Below are 15937 nucleotides of genomic sequence, written 5' to 3'. Positions count from 1 at the left end.
GCGGGAAGCACCAGTCCTGGCTGGGCTCCTTTCGCATCTGCTGTCTTCTCGAATCCGCACAGCCCCAGTTCAGAGACGTTGCGCAGCTTGCCGAGGCTGCGGTTAAGACTAGGACTCCCGGCCTAGATAGATCCCAGGCCTTAGGCACGGGCCAGGGACCTAACTGAGAACAGCGGCAAGGACCTGTTGCCCCTTATCCACGTCCCCGTACTGGCTCAGGGGAAGGCTGCCCACAACCCACAGCCCCTGGACAGCTTCCTCTCATGCCACCCTTGTTATTTCTAAGACCCGCGATTGTAAAACAAACACTTTAGAAGCCAAGTCTTTTGGGCCGGGCGCGGTGGCTCACGTCTGTAATCCCAGCGCTTTTGGAGGCCAAGGCGGGTGGATCACCTGACATCAGGAGTTCGAGACCAGCCTGGCTAACATGGTGAAACCCCCATCTCTGGTGGTGGGCACCTGTAATCCCAGCTACTCAGGAAGCTAAGGCGGGAGAATCACTTGAACACGGGGGGCAGAGGTTGCAGTTGCAGTGAGTTGAGATTGCACCATTGCACTCCAGCCTGGGCAAAAAGAGCAAAGTTCCATCTCAAAAAAAAAAACAAAACAAAAACAAAACCAAATCTTTTGGATGGAAGGCTGCCTGGCCTATCCCTCCTGGCTCAGCGCAAGTTCCCCAGCCAGAAGAGCACCTCTGTCACACCTCTGGGCTCTTCCTTGCACTGCAACACTGAGTGTCAGCTCCGTGTCAGGCACCGTGACAGATACTGGGGAGACAACCCTCCTGGCCCATGATCTAGCTGGAGAGACAGACACAGGCAACAAAATCCCACAAACAAAATCCCTTAAATGAAAATGTAATTAAAAACTGAATAATCAGTTCCATGCAACGTATTTTTTTTGAGACAGGGTCTTGCCCTATCACCCAGGCTGGAGTGCAATCATAGCTTGCTGCTGCCTCAACCTCACGGTCCCAAGCGATCCTCCTACCTCAGCCTCCCGAGTGGCTAAGTTTTGTTACCCAGGTTGGTCTCCAATTTCTGGGCTCAAACAATCCTCTCACCTCGGCCTCCCAAAGTGCTGGGATTACAGGCACGAACCACTGCACCCAGCCCATGGAACATACAAAAAAGGAACCTCACTCAGCCCAGGGCATAGGGCAGGCATCTTGAGGTTGACTGGAGCTGAAATATGATGGCTGCGTGGTTAACAAGGTGAAGGGAAGGGAGGAGGTGGAGGATGCCGGTCTGGGCTGTGTGGAGGTCCTGTGGCACATTGCAGAAGCAGAAAGCAAGCCCGGGTTGCCAGTGCAGAAGGACTTGAGTCTTTTTCCTATAGACATATCCACTGAAAGTTACAGCAGAAGAGGAACGTAATTTGATTGAGTCTCCCTGAGCAATTCCTTCTGAGCCCTTGAGGACAGGACCTCTGGTTCACCATTCAGCACCAGCTGAAGGTATGTTTGGCAAAAACGAAATAGGGAAACTGGACAAAAACCTCACCTTTCGAAGGAAAGAAAAGTCTGTAGCAGATCATCTGAAGCAACACATTTTATTTTGTTTCAAATCCATACAGCAAGGAAAGCGGGGCTACCGAGGTGGCGCTGATTGGAACAAAGAGAAAACTGTGGTCTCTGATTAAGACATGGAGTCTGCAAACAGGGGCCAAAAACCTTGCCCTCTTTGTAACATGAGATCAATCAATGCTGGCTGGAGGGATGTTAAAGTGCTTGGTGGAGACTGGTCCCTTCAGTGTGCTAAACATGGCCCTGATAGCTTCTCCACACAGGTAATTCACCAGTAAAACCCATCCCTCACAGAGGAGAGCCTTGGCCCAAGTCTGGACCAATGACCAGGTCTCCTTAACTGCCCATCTCTGGGCTATAATCCTGGGCCCAGGACATCGCTAAACCTCTCTCTCCTTGCCAGGGAAATGTGAGGCTGGGGCCTCCCATAGAGACCAGTGGTTGGTCCAGGAAGGGGATGGCTCCAGCACAGATGGCTGTAAAGCAGAGTCCCAGCTTCCCACTCACACTCAACATAAAGAAGTCCCAAAGGGCAGTTCCTTCTATCTTTTGTGACGGGATAGCTCACTTCACTTGCAAGGAAGTTACAAGGTCCCAAGCCAAGCCCCTGTCCTCGCTGGAGGGTTGGAGGTGGGGAACACGAGGCCTGGGCCTCTGGGAGGCTGGCTTCTCACTCCCCAAGTTTGCCTCCCTTCTTTCTGCTCTGGCGGGGCTGTCCACTTCCTTCCAGGAGTCAGAAATCTGTGACTTTCAAGGCACTGAACAGTTCTGTCCCACTCCCAGATGGGGAGAGGGCAGCCCCCAGGCTCATGACGCGGCTTCTGCTTCAATAAGAGAAGTTCATGCAAAATGAACTTGTTCTGTAACTGAGTTCGGTAGATTCATGTTTGTCAAGTTTGCTTACAAAGAGGGCTAGCTGGGTTTGTCGGTCCCTGGCAGGACCACTGCCTCACACTAGAGTCGCTTCCCTGGGTCTCCCACGGCCCGCTGAGGCCAAGCGCCCCTGGCAGGGCCCACATCAGGTCCACCTTTCGACGGTTCTGCTGTGACTGACCCCATTCCCAGTGGGGCTGGCCTGGTGAGGCAAGGTGGCCCCTGACAGCCACGGTCAGCGCCATGCTAAGGGGAATGTCAGCATCGGACAGCCTCCCTCCCAAGGCAGCCACCAAACCACATGCGGTCGAGTTGGGGAGGGCCCTGGTCACCCCTCTAAGCCTGCAGCTCACTGCTGGCCCCTCCCTATCAAATGGCTAAAGGAGATGAGCTGAGGGTGGGGGTGCCCTGGTGATTCCTAGGGAGAAGGGGTGAGCTGTGCATCCCTTCGGAGAAAGTGGGAGTCACAGCCCTGAGGTTTTGAGTGGAGACAGCATGGAGATTCTTGGCCCTATCTGCTGGTGTGCATCCCTTTCTGCAACAGGAGTCCACCCGTGCGTGAGCGCTGGGCACAGCTCTCTGTCCCTCCTGCCCTCTCTGCACCTTCCCACCCCTCCTTCGCTCTCAGATACATGTGAGAAACAGCCCTGCTCTGTCAGCCCAGATGGGTTCATCCCCAGCCTCCTGCCCACCAGCTCCACAGAGTCATCTCTGCTCCCACAGACACAGTGGCTCACTCCAGGTCTTTGCCCAGAGTGCAAACTCACTCCTGCCTCCCCAAACCCCTCTCATGAGCTTTCTGGAGACTCCCAGTCAGGGCCCCAAGTCCTGGCCTCCTTACGAGAGGGCCGCGAGTCCGCGGTGAAGAAGCTCCTGTCCCAGGAGTAAAGTGGAAGCCCAGAAGTCCCAAAGCATCCGAAGCCACCCAGCGGGTCATCCAAAGCCACCCAATGGGTTACCCAAAACCTGCAACTCCACCTGCCCTCCTGGAATCTCAGCAGCCCACATGTTCTGTGAGAAGCCACTGGCGATACCCAACCTCAGGGCTCCCCTCCCACGGACAGTGAGGTGATGGAAGACTGCTCCAAGGGCAGGGTGACTGGATGGAACTGGCGACCAGAGGCGTGCAGGAAGGGCAGAGACACTGCCGGGGCCCAGGAGCCGGGATGAGGCGGGGCCTGTGGGACCCGGGCCCTACCTCTTAGCCCAGGCCCTGCAGCTCTGCCTCAGACTTGGCATGGCTGAGGGGCCGGAGAGTCCGGGGCGGCCTGCCCGGGGGCCCACAGTCCTGCTCCTCGTAGGTGGGGTTCAGGCGGCCCATGTCGAGGGGACAGAAGAGGCTGCGTTCAGTAACCGCGTGGTTCTCCACCAGAGCCTCCAGGCTGGGGAACTCTGCCGGCAGGTGCTAGGGGAGGAAGGGGCTTCAGCTCCAGTCCCCTTCCCCAGGGCTCACGCCAGGCACCAGCCACCTCCTCCCACAGGAACCTGCCCATTTTAGAGAGCAGGGGACGAAGCCCAGAGACTTCACATGTGCTATCGTGGCAAAGCCAAGCACCATTCCCTCTCTCTCTTCCCAGCCTGGGTAGGACTGAGATGTTTAGCTTGGAAGTAAGGGCACACATGTGAAAAACCCCTCCCATCCCTAGAAACTGGGGGGCAGGACAAGACATCACACTGGAGACTCAGAGGTTGTTGAGCTCAGGCAAGCCCCTGCTCTCTCTGAGTCAGTTTCCTCCTCTGCTAATTTGGGCTAGGGTGTGGGAAAGCCAGGATTCCTGTAGAAATGTTACACGTGACTCCAGCTCAAGACTCTTATTAGAGGTACCCTTCGAAGCCCCCTCCGGACAGAAGGGCCCTCAGTGACCAGGCACCTCCCTTCCCCTCCAAGAGCCTTCAGGTCAGAACAGAGTGGAGCCAGCAGAGGTGGGGCCAAGTGGGCCAGCTGTGGGGCGAGGCCTGCAGGGCCAATGAGGAAAGAGCAGGACAATAGAGGCAGGATGGAATTGGACGAGGAGCGACACCAGGGAGAGCCAATGGGAGACAGGGATGGCGGTGAGGCGCATTCAGGACCTCAGCAGTTAGAAACGGGAGGGCACCAAGGACCAGGGATGGAGGGGGGGGCCAGGCCCCTCTGGCCGCTGCACTCTTACCTCCAGGCAGTAGCGGCCCAGGTGATTCCGGAAGACCTGGTGGGGCACCACGCCGCACTGCGTGTGCACGGACAGACACCACTGGCCGCTGGCACCCGGCTCAGGCCACAGCAGGAAAGCCCCAAGCACGTCTCTCCGCAACAGGGCCAGGGCACAGGGCCTAGGGGCACAGAGGGGAGAGGGTAAAGGCTGGACTGCTCTCCTGGGCAATGGTCATGACAACCCCAGCAGCATCAAGGCAGCCTGTGGATTAAATGCCCTTAAACACACAGTGCATTGCCTGGGCTTGGTGGCTTATGCCTGTAATCCCAGCACTTTGGGAGGCCCAGGCAGGAGGATCCCGTGAGCCCGGGAGTTCAAGGCTGCAGTGAGCCATGACCACGCTACTGCACTTCAGCCTGGGTGACGGAATGAGACCCTGTCTCTAAAGTGAAATTTAAAAACAAAACAAAACAAAAAACAGCAAAAACCCAACATGGGGCCTGACTCAGAGTCAGGCTCAACAGAAAGAAGTTTTTAGAAGCTTAGAAGGTTTCTCCAAGGTCTGTAATTGTTGGCAACGTCAAGACTTTCTCAGGAAAGAGGCTTAAAGAGCTGATGCTTAGGGGCCTCGCCCTGTGCAGGCCAAGTGCTGAGGGCTCTACCCAAATTACCTCATTTGACCCTCTCCACAGCCTTAAGATGAAGCTCCTTTCATTAACCCCATTTTACATTAGAGAAAATGGAGGCCCAGGGTGGTGAAGTCCCAGGCCTGAGGTCACCGAGGTTGGCAGCGCTCTGCCCGTGCACAGGAGTGTGTGCCTCAGGGGCCTGGGAAACCCGTATTTCTCTGCCCACTCCAAGGGACTGGGCATCGGGCCAGGCCAGGCCTTTCCTACCTGGAGATGCCAGCGAAGGCCCAGATGTTCTCCGTCAGGCTGCCCTCGCTCTCCACCAGGCACGAGTGGCCACCAGGACCCCGGGGCCATGCCTCCCATGCGGTAGGAACTGTGGAGACCATCCAGGAGTCAGAAGGAGAGTGGCCAGGCCCTCCCATTCCCTACGGCTGCAGGCCTCATCACCCATCACCTCTCTGCCCTGCTCAGCAGACACATCCGCACACAGGTCTTCCACCCGCCAGTTTTGGTCCATATGCAGCTGTACGCAGTCCCCTGTGCATAGACCCGGATGCAGGCAAACACACACAATGCACAGGCATCACTTGGAGGTGTGGCCACAGCCTTGCAGGAATGGGCACTCACGCCCATCTCTGGCTGGTCCAGGAGCGCACAGGCACGTGTCCCAGGTACACACAGGGCAGGCATGTTCCCACTACTCACAGGCCTCCCGAGCCGACAGCTGCAGCTGGGTCTCATAGGTGCAGCCGCGGTAGGCCCCCGAGCGGATCACCTTGCTGCGAATGGCCTTCTTGCGCACCAGCGTGGGCGAGCAGTAGGGATTCCCCAGGCGGGCATGGCGGGCGCGGCCTTCCGACTCTGGCAGCTCCTTCTAGGGCACCAAGAGGGGCCCACAGGCAGGCAGACTCAGGTCCAGCCATGTCAGGCCAAGTGAAGCCCCTGCCCCCGACATGCCCCCCAAACCTATACCCAGTTCCCTTGTCCACTGCCCACTCCTTGGCTGGGGTGCTGCGTACCCCACTGCCCACCAGCCCCTCTGCTGGCAGCCGCCGGAAGGAGACCAATGCATGGACGTTCTGAGAGAGTTGATCACAGCCGAAGGGCTCCCGCACCAGGCCCCCAGGGGGGCCCCCAGAGCTGGACAGTGACTTTAGGGGCACCACCCCTGTGGGTCCTGGGCAGGGCTCTGGCAGTGCCCGCTCCTCAGGGTGCTGCAAGAGGTAAGCCAGCTGGAAAGAGCGGCATAGGAGCAGGTGCAGGATCTGGACCTGGGAGGGAGGGAGAGAGGTGGGCTCAGTTGGAGGAGATCTCCGTCTCCCTGGGCCTCAGCCCACTCACCATGGGTGCATGCAGCCCCTTGGCTTCGGAGGCGCTTCCCATTCTTCCTGGGAAAGCTCCTACTTACCCTTCAAAACCTCACCACCATGCAGGCTCCCCTACCAGCTTCCTTTATTTTTTATTTTTTATTTTTTTTTGAGACGGAGTCTCGCTCTGTAGCCCAGGCTGGAGTGCAGTGGCCGGATCTCAGCTCACTGCAAGCTCCGCCTCCCGGGTTCACGCCATTCTCCTGCCTCAGCCTCCCGAGTAGCTGGGACTACAGGCATCCGCCACCTCGCCCGGCTAGTTTTTTGTATTTTTTTTTTTTTTTTTGAGACGGAGTCTCGCTGTGTCTCCCAGGCTAGAGTGCAGTGGCGTGATCTCGGCTCACTGCAAGCTCCGCCTCCTGGGTTCACGCCATTCTCCCGCCTCAGCCTCCCAAGTAGCTGAGACTACAGGCGCCCGCCACCACGCCCGGCTAGTTTTTTGTATTTTTAGTAGAGACGGGGTTTCACCATGTTAGCCAGGATAGTCTCGATCTGACCTCGTGATCCACCCGCCTCGGCCTCCCAAAGTGCTGGGATTACAGGCTTGAGCCACCGCGCCCGGCCAGTTTTTTGTATGTTTTAGTAGAGACGGGGTTTCACCATGTTAACCAGGATGGTCTCGATCTCCTGACCTCATGATCCGCCCGTCTCGGCCTCCCAAAGTGCTGGGATTACAGGCTTGAGCCACCGCACCCGGCCTCAGCTTCCTTTATTTATTTAACAAACAGTGAGGACCTTCTGTGGTCCAGGTATCACGCATGGAGCAGAGAATGGAAGCATGAGCTCACGCACTCCTGCCCCCAGGCTTACCACCCCAACCCTGCACGCCACATCAGCACCCCCTTCCAGGAAGGGCCAAAAGCCCAGGCCCTGAAGTCAGAACTTGAGTTCCAATCCTGGCTCTGTCACGTAGGAGCGGCTGTGGGACCCTGGGTAGAGCATGGCACCTCTCTGTGCCTCGGTTTCCTCATCCCCACCTCCCTGTGCCCCTTTGAGTCAGTGAAATGGAGCACAGGAAATTCCCAGCACAGGCCCAGTGCTTGTTGGGAGCAGCGCATCCCACCCGCCACACACACCATCCAGACTCAACGTGTCAGACCCGTGAGCATCAGATCAAGGACCATGACTCAGCCACCTGTCACCCTAGTATCCAGCACAGGGCCTGGATAGACAAGATGACAGCAAATGGTTGCTGGCCAGAACCAAACTCAGAGCCTGTCTGCCAAACGCCTCGCTGCTGAGGCTCTGTTGTTCACGACAGTCAGGCTGGCTTTGACTTTCTGATCCACCTGCCCACCCCGACTGCTCTGGGCCAAGCACTGTCTCAAGACCTGGACCCAGACTCTGCTCTCAAAGAACTCAAGTGCCTGTAATTAGGGCAGACGATGGTAGCGTGCAGTTCATGTCGCAGGACCCCAGAGAGAGGGGCCCTCCAGAGGAGTCAAGGCGGGGTTCAGACATGTGGGCTGAGCCCTGAAGAGTGAGTGGAATGTGCCAGGATGAGAAGGGGAGGGGGGTGCCAGACAGAATGGCATGAGCGAAGCCCTAGTGGTGTGACTCTCCATTCTCCAAGCGCGTGGCCAGGTTCCCGCCCCTGGGCCCTAGGGAATGCTGAGGCCACTGACTTGCTTTGTGGTGTCCTCAGTGGGAAGAGCCACGGAAAGAGGCGAGGTGTGCATGCCTGGAGGGGGATCAGGCTGCCCTGACAAAGCCCTCAAGGAACCCGCCCTGATGCCCGGCACACAGTCCCTCCGGCCTCCATGGTGGTCCCCTGCCTCGAGCCCCAGATACCTCTCCTGGCTGGCTGCCCACAAAGAGGTGGCAGAAGAGTTTGCTGGCTGGGCTCCGTGGGTTTCGAGCCACGAAGGCAAACTGGCAGTCAGCAGGGCACCAGGTGGAGTAGAGGATGCGCCTCAGGGCATGCGCCATCAAAAGCACCTGGCGAGGCAGCAGCATGAGGCCCCCATCAGACCCACCAGGCAGCCCCACCCCTGCTCGCCAGCCTGCAGGGGTGAAGAAACCCTCTTTCCTTCCGTCCCGCCCAGTCTCAAGCCCTCATCCTTCACATGGGCCCTGGGGCTCAAGATCGCCACCCCCATGTGATGCTCGGCCTGGCGGGGGCCCAGAGAACGGGAGTGACGGCAGGCACTGGGGTGACACGCCTGGCCCCTGGAGGCAGGTGACTGGGGTGTGAATCCTGGCTCTGCCACTCATTTGTGTGACTCGGGCAGGCGAGGGCAGTCCTCTGAGCGCCTGTGGTGACGCGTCAGGTAGGGAGATACCAGCACCTCTCAACGGGGCTGTTGCTGGGGGTCAGTGGGACCTCATGTGAGTGGCACAGGACCTGACCCCAGGGCCCCGCAATGCCCAGCTCTGGAGACACCAGGTGTGCCTCAGTGGTAGGTGACTGATGCCCGCAGCTGTGAGGTACAGTCTGGCGCGCAGTTAGTGCCCGCCCCACGCTGGCTCAGCAGGAGGACGAGCCGGCAGCAGGGCAGGGAGGAGCAGTGGCCAGGAGCAGCCCTACCGCACCTGGGTGAAGCTGCCCATGGCCCACCAGCCAGGGCGGGGCAGGGAAGCTGCGAAAGCCTCAGTAGGCTGGATGTTCCTGATGCTCAGGCGGGGAGGGGGCCCCGGAGGGATTCTGGAGGCCCAGGGGTGGGAAGCTGTTGCCCGAGCCAGCCCTGGGAGGAGGCCCTTGGTGCAAGTCCACAGGCCCAGAGCAGGTAGGCTGGTGCGCCAGGGGGACCCCAGGGGAAGCAAGGGGGCTGAGCTGAGGCCAGGACCTAGGTGGAGAGCGCATCCTGAGGCTGGAGACACCTGTACCCATCCAGTCCTCACCTGCACCCACAGGGGTTCCTACCTCACCCTCCCCGCTGTAGATCTTGAGACCCTGAAGGTTCAATTTCAGGATGACGGCTCGGCGTCGGGGACAGTCCTGGGTGGAAAATAGTAGTGGGGCCAGGCATCACCTCCCAGACCCTGCCTTGGCCTGCCCAGCCTCAGTACCATCCACCAAAGGCTGGTTAGCCCACTCCACCACCCCTGGCACGGGGTGGGGCCCTGGCTGGTGGAACCCCCTGGCGCTGGGGAAGTGTGGATGGCTCCTGGCAGACGACCCCTAGCTACGGCCACCGCTGGCCAGGCTATGACTGTCACCCACATCTCCATCTGTGGCTTCCAGCTGTGGGGCCCAGGTCGCAGTAGCCCAGGGCATAAGGGATGGGGCCTCTGGGGCCTGGGTGTGTGTCCTGACCAGCCCACCACAAACACTGCCTGTGTCCCACCCCTCTCTAACTGTGGGGAGGGTGGATCTGGTCTCGGGGGTTATCTGGTCTTCAAGGCTGTGACTTTCACTAGGGAAGTGCCCTCCCAGGCCACCCACCTTCAGCGCCCACAGCTGCTGCTGCACCAGCCACACGCTCTCCTGGGTGTCCAGGTCGTCCACAGGGAAGGAGCCCACGTACTGCTCGGTGGTGGGGCGAAGGGAGTAAGTCAGGGAGTCAGGTCCGTGGCTCCTAACCCCATCCTCCAAATTCCCCCCAAACACACATCTGCTCTGCCAGGCAGGCTGTGGACAGACAGAGCTCGATTCTCGGAGCCCAGGCTCTGCTGCTTTCCTGGCAGGTGACCTTGGTCAGGTCACTGAAGCTCTCCGAAGTCCCAGTCCCTCATCAGGACACACACACACTCCCCAGCCCAAGTCAGGGAAGAGAGAGGTAGAAGTAGGTCCTAGACCCATAGCACTTCCCAACCACCAGCACCTGCTACCTGAGGGCCACCCACCAGAGCACACCTGGACAGGGCGTCCCCACCCACCTGGGCAAACTTGGTGATGCACCTGGGCCGGTGAGGGGCCAGCCCACAGTCAGAGGCCCTGCGGCCTCCAGCCCCCGCCTTCTGCATGGCCCCCGGGGTGCCTGGCTTCCAGCTCCACAGGAGGGGAGGCTGCAAAGGGCAGAGGGGGAAGGGCTGCTTTCGAGGCAGGCAAGCCACAGAGTGCCCCCCACAGGCCATTCATTCACTGGCTTCCTAAGCAGCTGCTATGTGTGCAGCAATGCTGGGCAATGCCCTGGGCACTGGGGAGCCAGCCCCGAAGAAAATGATGACATCTCTGACTGCCCTCAAGGAGCTTCCATTGTTGCTGGGGGGAAAGACATTGAACTAAATAGTAAGGTAGATCACACGTGAGATGCGGATGGAGCGAGGAGGAGAATGGGAAACGTCAGCTTAGAGGCTAGGCTGATTGTTGCTGGGAAGCCCTCACTGAGGAGGGGAGGTTTGGGTCAAGATCTGAAGGGTGTGGCGGTACATGCCCAGGGTCACTCACTCATTCACTCAGCAAGCTCTGAGGATTGTGGTGCTCTGGGCTGGGGCCTCCCCCAGGGGGTGGAAGTCAAGGGATAGACCTGTAACCAGCTTTCACAAAGTGCCCGAGGGAAGGGAGGGCCACCTGAGAGGGCGCCATCAAAGAGAAAGGCAGTGACAGCAGCAGAAACAGAGACTGCAAAGACACAAAGGCAGGCAGGCAGCGGGGGCCCGCAGGCCGACCTCAGCAAGACCAGAACAGCAGGTTGGATCCAGTTTGGGATCAGCCTTAGATGCCAGGCTCAGGAATTCAGACCCCACCCTGTGGGCAGTGGGAGCTATAGCAGGTTCTAGGGCAGGAGCTCTGTAATTCATGAAGGTGGCTGGCTATAAGCTGGATGGCCAGAGCTGATGAGGCCAGGGACCTGCTGCAGGTGACCATGCCTCACTCAGCCCAAACGGACCCCAGCCCCTTCCTGAACCCCCCAGTCCCTTGCAGATCACGAAAACCAGAACTCAGCCAGACAGTGCACTGACGCAGACGGGATGTGGGGAAGGAGGGCAACTGCCCTGGGGGCTGAGGACCACCCCCTCCAACTGCTCAGCCCAGCCAGGCTCTGGTCTTTCCTGGGACCCCTCTCCCACATCCAGTCGTGGAAGAGGAGTGGACCCCCCTTAGGCGATTGTCCTCAAGGGCAGGGAGCACACTATTTCCCATGGGAGCCCAGGACACAGCTGGTGCTCATTTAATGTGGAATTAACACATCATAGCCCCATGGTTCCAAGAAAGAACGGCTGAATGCCTCTGGCGAGGTCCCCCAGGACTCAGGTCCCTCAGTCTCTGCTGGGACCAATGGGAAAGCCACCTCTGTGTCCCATCCTGGCTGGCTTCTCTCACCAGCCTGCTTGTCATCACTGACTTGGGATCAGAGTCCTGGGTCCAAATCCTGTGTGACTTTGGGCCAGCTGCCTCAACCCTCTGAGCATCCCCTTCCTCATTTGCAAACCTGGGATCATGTGAGAAGTAGATGGGGACAAGAATGGAGGAGCAGGCGCCCAGCCCGACATCAGCCAGGCTTGCATCCAAAGCTCAACAAAGCCTGCTGCTCAGGAGGGAGCTTGGGAGGACAGCGGGGTCTGACCACTTCCGCTTCCCTCCTTGTCCTTGGCCACCCCGACAGGCGCCCACCCAGGGTGGGAGGGCCAGGCTGGGGAGTCCTGCCTGGGGGCTCGGATTCCCGCCACAGAGAGCAGGTATCCAACAGAGCCCTGGGCAGCAAGGACGGGTCTGGGGTGTGCTCTAGCTCAAGGAGGAGGGCTGGGGTGCTTTGGAACTGACTCTGTTAGCACCAAGAGCCCAGGAAGGGACCCTGTTTCTGCCCGCCCATGACCTTTAACCCCAGGCTCAGGCCAGTGTGGAGGTGCCTGCACCGATCCACTTTCAGTGAGCAGCCAGGAGCCAGAAAAAAAACGCTGCACCTGTACCGTCCCCTTGAGTCTTCCTGGCGCCCCCTCCTATCCTGGCTGCCCTCCTGCTTTTCTGGGCTATTGTACCCTGATCATTTTCATGTCATACCTTTCATGTTTAAATAAAGCAAAGTTAGATGTGCAACCCGCACTAAAGCCATGTGACATCATTTCCAGGTAAGGAGGTGGCAGGGCGGGGGGGCTTCCAGTGAAGCCACCTTTCAACTTCATAGTCACATCCTGGGGCCAGGATAGGCCAGGATGGCAGGCAGTGGGGAGGGAGGAGGCAAAGACAACGAAACGCAAAACGCGGAGAAAAGGAGAGGGAAGGTACAGAGGATTAGGGGGTGGCCGGGGACAGAGGCAGGAACAGAGAAGGGCGAGAAAGACAAAGCAAAGGAGAGAAAGGAGAGCTGTGGGGAGGAGAGGGAAGGGTACGTTTCCCATCCTGTCCTGGCGGACCCAGCCCCTCAGGCACCAAGCGTGAGATGGGGAGGAGCCGCGTGGGCATCTCACACTCACACGCGCACATAGCTGTGTCCAGGGCTGCTGTAGCCCCTCCCTCCACACCCAAAGCTGCAGCTTTCGGCATCCCCAGTGTCCCGGCTGTGGGGATGCGGAGGCCAACCACTGGCCCTCTTAGGGGCCCCACCCCACCCACCATCACCTGATCCTTTCCCCATCTCCCTGGTCCTTAGCCTCCGTGGAAACTGGAAGTTCCTCCCTCCTTCCTAAGCCTGAGGAGCACAGTGCGTTCAGCCCAGGCGTGGAGTTGGGGCGGGGGGCTCCCGGGGGACCAGGGAGGGCACGGGACTCACTCTAAGCCTGGAAACAGACCTTACCCATTCCAGGCACAAAACACCCACTTGTCTCTCTGGGGGCAGATCTGCTTTTCCCAGGCTTTCCACTGCAGTCTGGCTGGGCCGGCACCTTCCGAAGGGGACACACTTGGAATGAGGCTGGGGCTGTCCTCAGGTTTTCCAGGTGGCCCTGCTCAGAGGCAGGAGACTGGATGGGCTGACCTGCCTCGTGGGCCAGGCGCAGAAGCCCTCTGGGGCACTGCACCATAGCTGAGTTGGGGAGACCACCAGCCTGCAGACCCTGGGTCAGCAAAGGGTGGCTCAGAGGAGTGAAGTCACTTGGCCATGGTCACACAGCTTAAGTGGGAGAGCAGGGAAGCAAATCCATGTCTCGTGCTGTTTCCTGAGGCCATGGCGGTGCCTTTCTGCTAGGACTCCCCTCCCACAGATAAGCAGGGTGTCCACTGCTGGAGTTTGGTGGGGGTCCCCGCCAGTCCAGGAGGAGGCGAGGCAAGGAAGCCGCCGGCTTGGGAACTAGGTGCTGCCTTCTGGCCGGAGGGTCTACTCCCACTGCCCCAACAAGCGTCCACCTGTCCTGGGCCACAGGGTCGGGAAACCCAAGGCCACCCAGCCAGGGGTCAAGAACCTGGATTGTGGGGTCTAACGTGGTTGGCTGGCGTGACCTTGGGCAAGTCACTTAAGCTCTCAGCCTCCAGGTCCTCAGCTGTAGGGTGGGAATCCCCCAGCACTACCTGTTGGGGTGCTCGTAGCTCTGGTCCTTCTTGGAATGTTTCCGAGGCTGACTGTGTGTCAGGCCCCGCCGCCAGTGGACGAAGGTCCCCGCCCTCTAGGGGCACCCAGCAGGGGGTGGTGGAGGCGGCATGGGGCTAAAGTAATGAGAAGAGAACAGCGGGGTGAGGAGAAGGCGAGGTGCGTGCGTGTGCTGGGGGTGCTGCTTCACGGCCTCTCGAAACAGGCGACACGGGAGCGGGAAGTGCTGTTCCAGGGGTGGGTGCGCCGAGGCCCCTGGGGGGCGGGCGCGGGGGTGCGAATTGCTCCAGAGTGGGCCGCCGGTCCCGCTGCGCTACCTCGCTCGGGGCGCTGCGGGGGACGGCCAGGGGCCCCAGCAGAGTCCCTGGACCCAGGAGCGGGCTGGGCTCTGCTCCAGGGCACGGAGGAGGCTTACGGTGGCAGGGAGGGCAGAAGACGACCGAGCGAGTGACGGGCGCCCCTCACTCCCGAGACCCTCCCGCGCCCGCGTCCGCGTACCAAGCCCCCCGCCCCGGCCCGGCTCCCGGCACTCACTCACCACCTCTCGAGTCAGGTCCCCGCCGCTCCGGCCCGCGACCGCCGCGTCTTCCGCCGCCGCCGCCCGGCGCTCGGGTGCCCGCCCTCCGCCGCCCCCGCCCCCGTCCCTGCGCCGGTCCCCGCGCCCCCACACGTGGCCGCGGGAACCGACCCCCAGATCACCTGGCGGCGGCGAGCCGCCTCACTCACCAATCGGCGCCCTCGGAGCCGCTCCTCTCCGCCGCGCCGCCCAATCAGCGGCCGCGAGGGGCCCTGGCACCGCCCACGCCCGGCGCTGCGCCTGAAAGGGCGGTAGAGGCTGGCCCCGAGCTCCGAAGGCACCTCCTCCCGGGCTGGGGGCGCTGAATCCCCCACGCTTCACTCACGGGTCCCTCCTCCTGGAGAGCCTTTGCCCCTCCCCTCCTGGCTGGCTCCTCCGCGTCTTCCGAGCTGCGGCTACCGCACCGCCTCCTCCGGGAAGCCTTCCATGACCACCACTCACGCTTCACTCTCTGCAGAGCCCTTGTGACTCCCTTGCTCGCCTGTCATCCCTCTCCTCTTACTCGAGGACAAGTGACACTGGACCGGAGTGTCTCCGTCCCCATTGTGTAGGACCGAGCCCGGCTCGGTGGAGGCGCTCAGGGAGGGGTGGTTCGGGCCCGGCCTTTGTGAGTGGACGGTCGTTGCGCATCCTCCTCCTCCTCACTTTCTTCCCGCCCGGACGTTCTCAGCAGGGAACTGACCGATCCTGCCTAGCCCGGGGCCCAGCACCGAGAAGTCTGGGAAGGAACGTTGCTCACCGCACACGGGCCATGGCCCCGTCCTTCGGGCCCTTTAGGTGGGGAATGGGGCGAGCAGCTGCAGCCACGGCACTGGGACCGGGAGCGCTAACGTCCCAGGAGACCGGGCGACGAGCCAAGGCTGCTGTGTATCAAACGTGACATCTGCAGAAACCCCCCCGGAACCTGCCCATGCACCACACCACAGAGAAATCAGGACACAGGGGCTCAGGGCCAGTGGGGGCGCAAAGACTGCAGCCCGGGAGCGGGGCACCCTGACAGGCGGGAACAGCGCAGAGGGACTGAGGGTCCCTGGAGTTCCAGAGGAGGCGGGTTTGCGCCAAGAGGCCATGCTGGCCATTCCTCCTCAGGGGATCTGGGAACCCAGAGGCAGCAATGAGGCGTGGCCCCAAATCTGGGCGCTTCCTCTTACGAACGTGAGGCCTTGGGCAAACGCCTTTATCACTTTCATCTGTGAGCGCCTCGGATGGAAAGGAGCGTTACTAACGCCTGACTCACAGCCACGTGAGCATTCAAACGAGCAAAGTGCGTAGCACAGTGCCTGATCCACAGGAAGTGAGGCACCCAGTAAATATTAGCTGACATTAGACTTTACTTTTATTCTTGATTTTCTTTTGTATGTGACAGTACAGCAAGGTGAAGTTTAAGGCAGGGTCTGACTCTCTCGCGCAGGCTGGAGTGCAGTGGCGCGATCACGATCACTGCTCACTCCTCCATCTCTCAGGTTCAAGCGATCCTCCTGCCTC

General features: G+C 60.1%; 1 protein-coding gene across 9 annotated transcripts; it reads right to left on the bottom strand.

Annotated features, from left to right (window-relative positions):
• Positions 1 to 1537: 1537 nt before the first annotated feature.
• Positions 1538 to 14631, bottom strand: SH2D5 (SH2 domain containing 5). Of its 9 annotated transcripts, none has more exons than XM_074018128.1 (11): positions 14602 to 14631; positions 13171 to 13991; positions 10349 to 10477; positions 9915 to 9995; positions 9393 to 9467; positions 8321 to 8467; positions 6182 to 6433; positions 5868 to 6033; positions 5427 to 5535; positions 4549 to 4708; positions 1538 to 3803 (listed from the first exon to the last, which is right to left on the bottom strand). In XM_074018128.1, the coding sequence occupies exons 3-11, from the start codon at positions 10433 to 10435 to the stop codon at positions 3600 to 3602; spliced, it is 1281 nt and encodes a 426-aa protein (XP_073874229.1). In that variant the 5' UTR covers positions 10436 to 10477; positions 13171 to 13991; positions 14602 to 14631; the 3' UTR covers positions 1538 to 3599. The 9 variants fall into 9 exon arrangements, with proteins under 9 accessions (XP_073874229.1, XP_065384759.1, XP_045235115.2 ...); XM_065528687.2 differs by having other exon boundaries at positions 5868 to 6036; positions 13857 to 13991; XM_045379180.3 differs by having other exon boundaries at positions 5868 to 6036; positions 13857 to 13991; positions 14414 to 14602.
• Positions 14632 to 15937: the final 1306 nt, after the last annotated feature.

The sequence above is a fragment of the Macaca fascicularis genome, chromosome 1 (assembly GCF_037993035.2).
Source record: "Macaca fascicularis isolate 582-1 chromosome 1, T2T-MFA8v1.1".
In the NCBI taxonomy this organism is placed as follows: domain Eukaryota; kingdom Metazoa; phylum Chordata; class Mammalia; order Primates; family Cercopithecidae; genus Macaca; species Macaca fascicularis.
This window is presented reverse-complemented; position numbering and strand designations above follow the sequence as displayed.

What these genes read in the sequence shown, in the direction of transcription:
- SH2D5 (XM_065528687.2), bottom strand. Translation starts at nt 10,435, where the DNA reads ATGCAGAAGGCGGGGGCTGGAGGCCGCAGGGCCTCTGACTGTGGGCTG. An exon ending in TGGGCAGCCAGCCAGGAGAG is followed by an intron (nt 6,434 to 8,320) that starts GTATCTGGGGCT and finishes CCTCCCTCCCAG; the next exon opens with GTCCAGATCCTGCACCTGCT. An exon ending in GCCTTCGCTGGCATCTCCAG is followed by an intron (nt 4,709 to 5,426) that starts GTAGGAAAGGCC and finishes CTGTGCCCCTAG; the next exon opens with GCCCTGTGCCCTGGCCCTGT.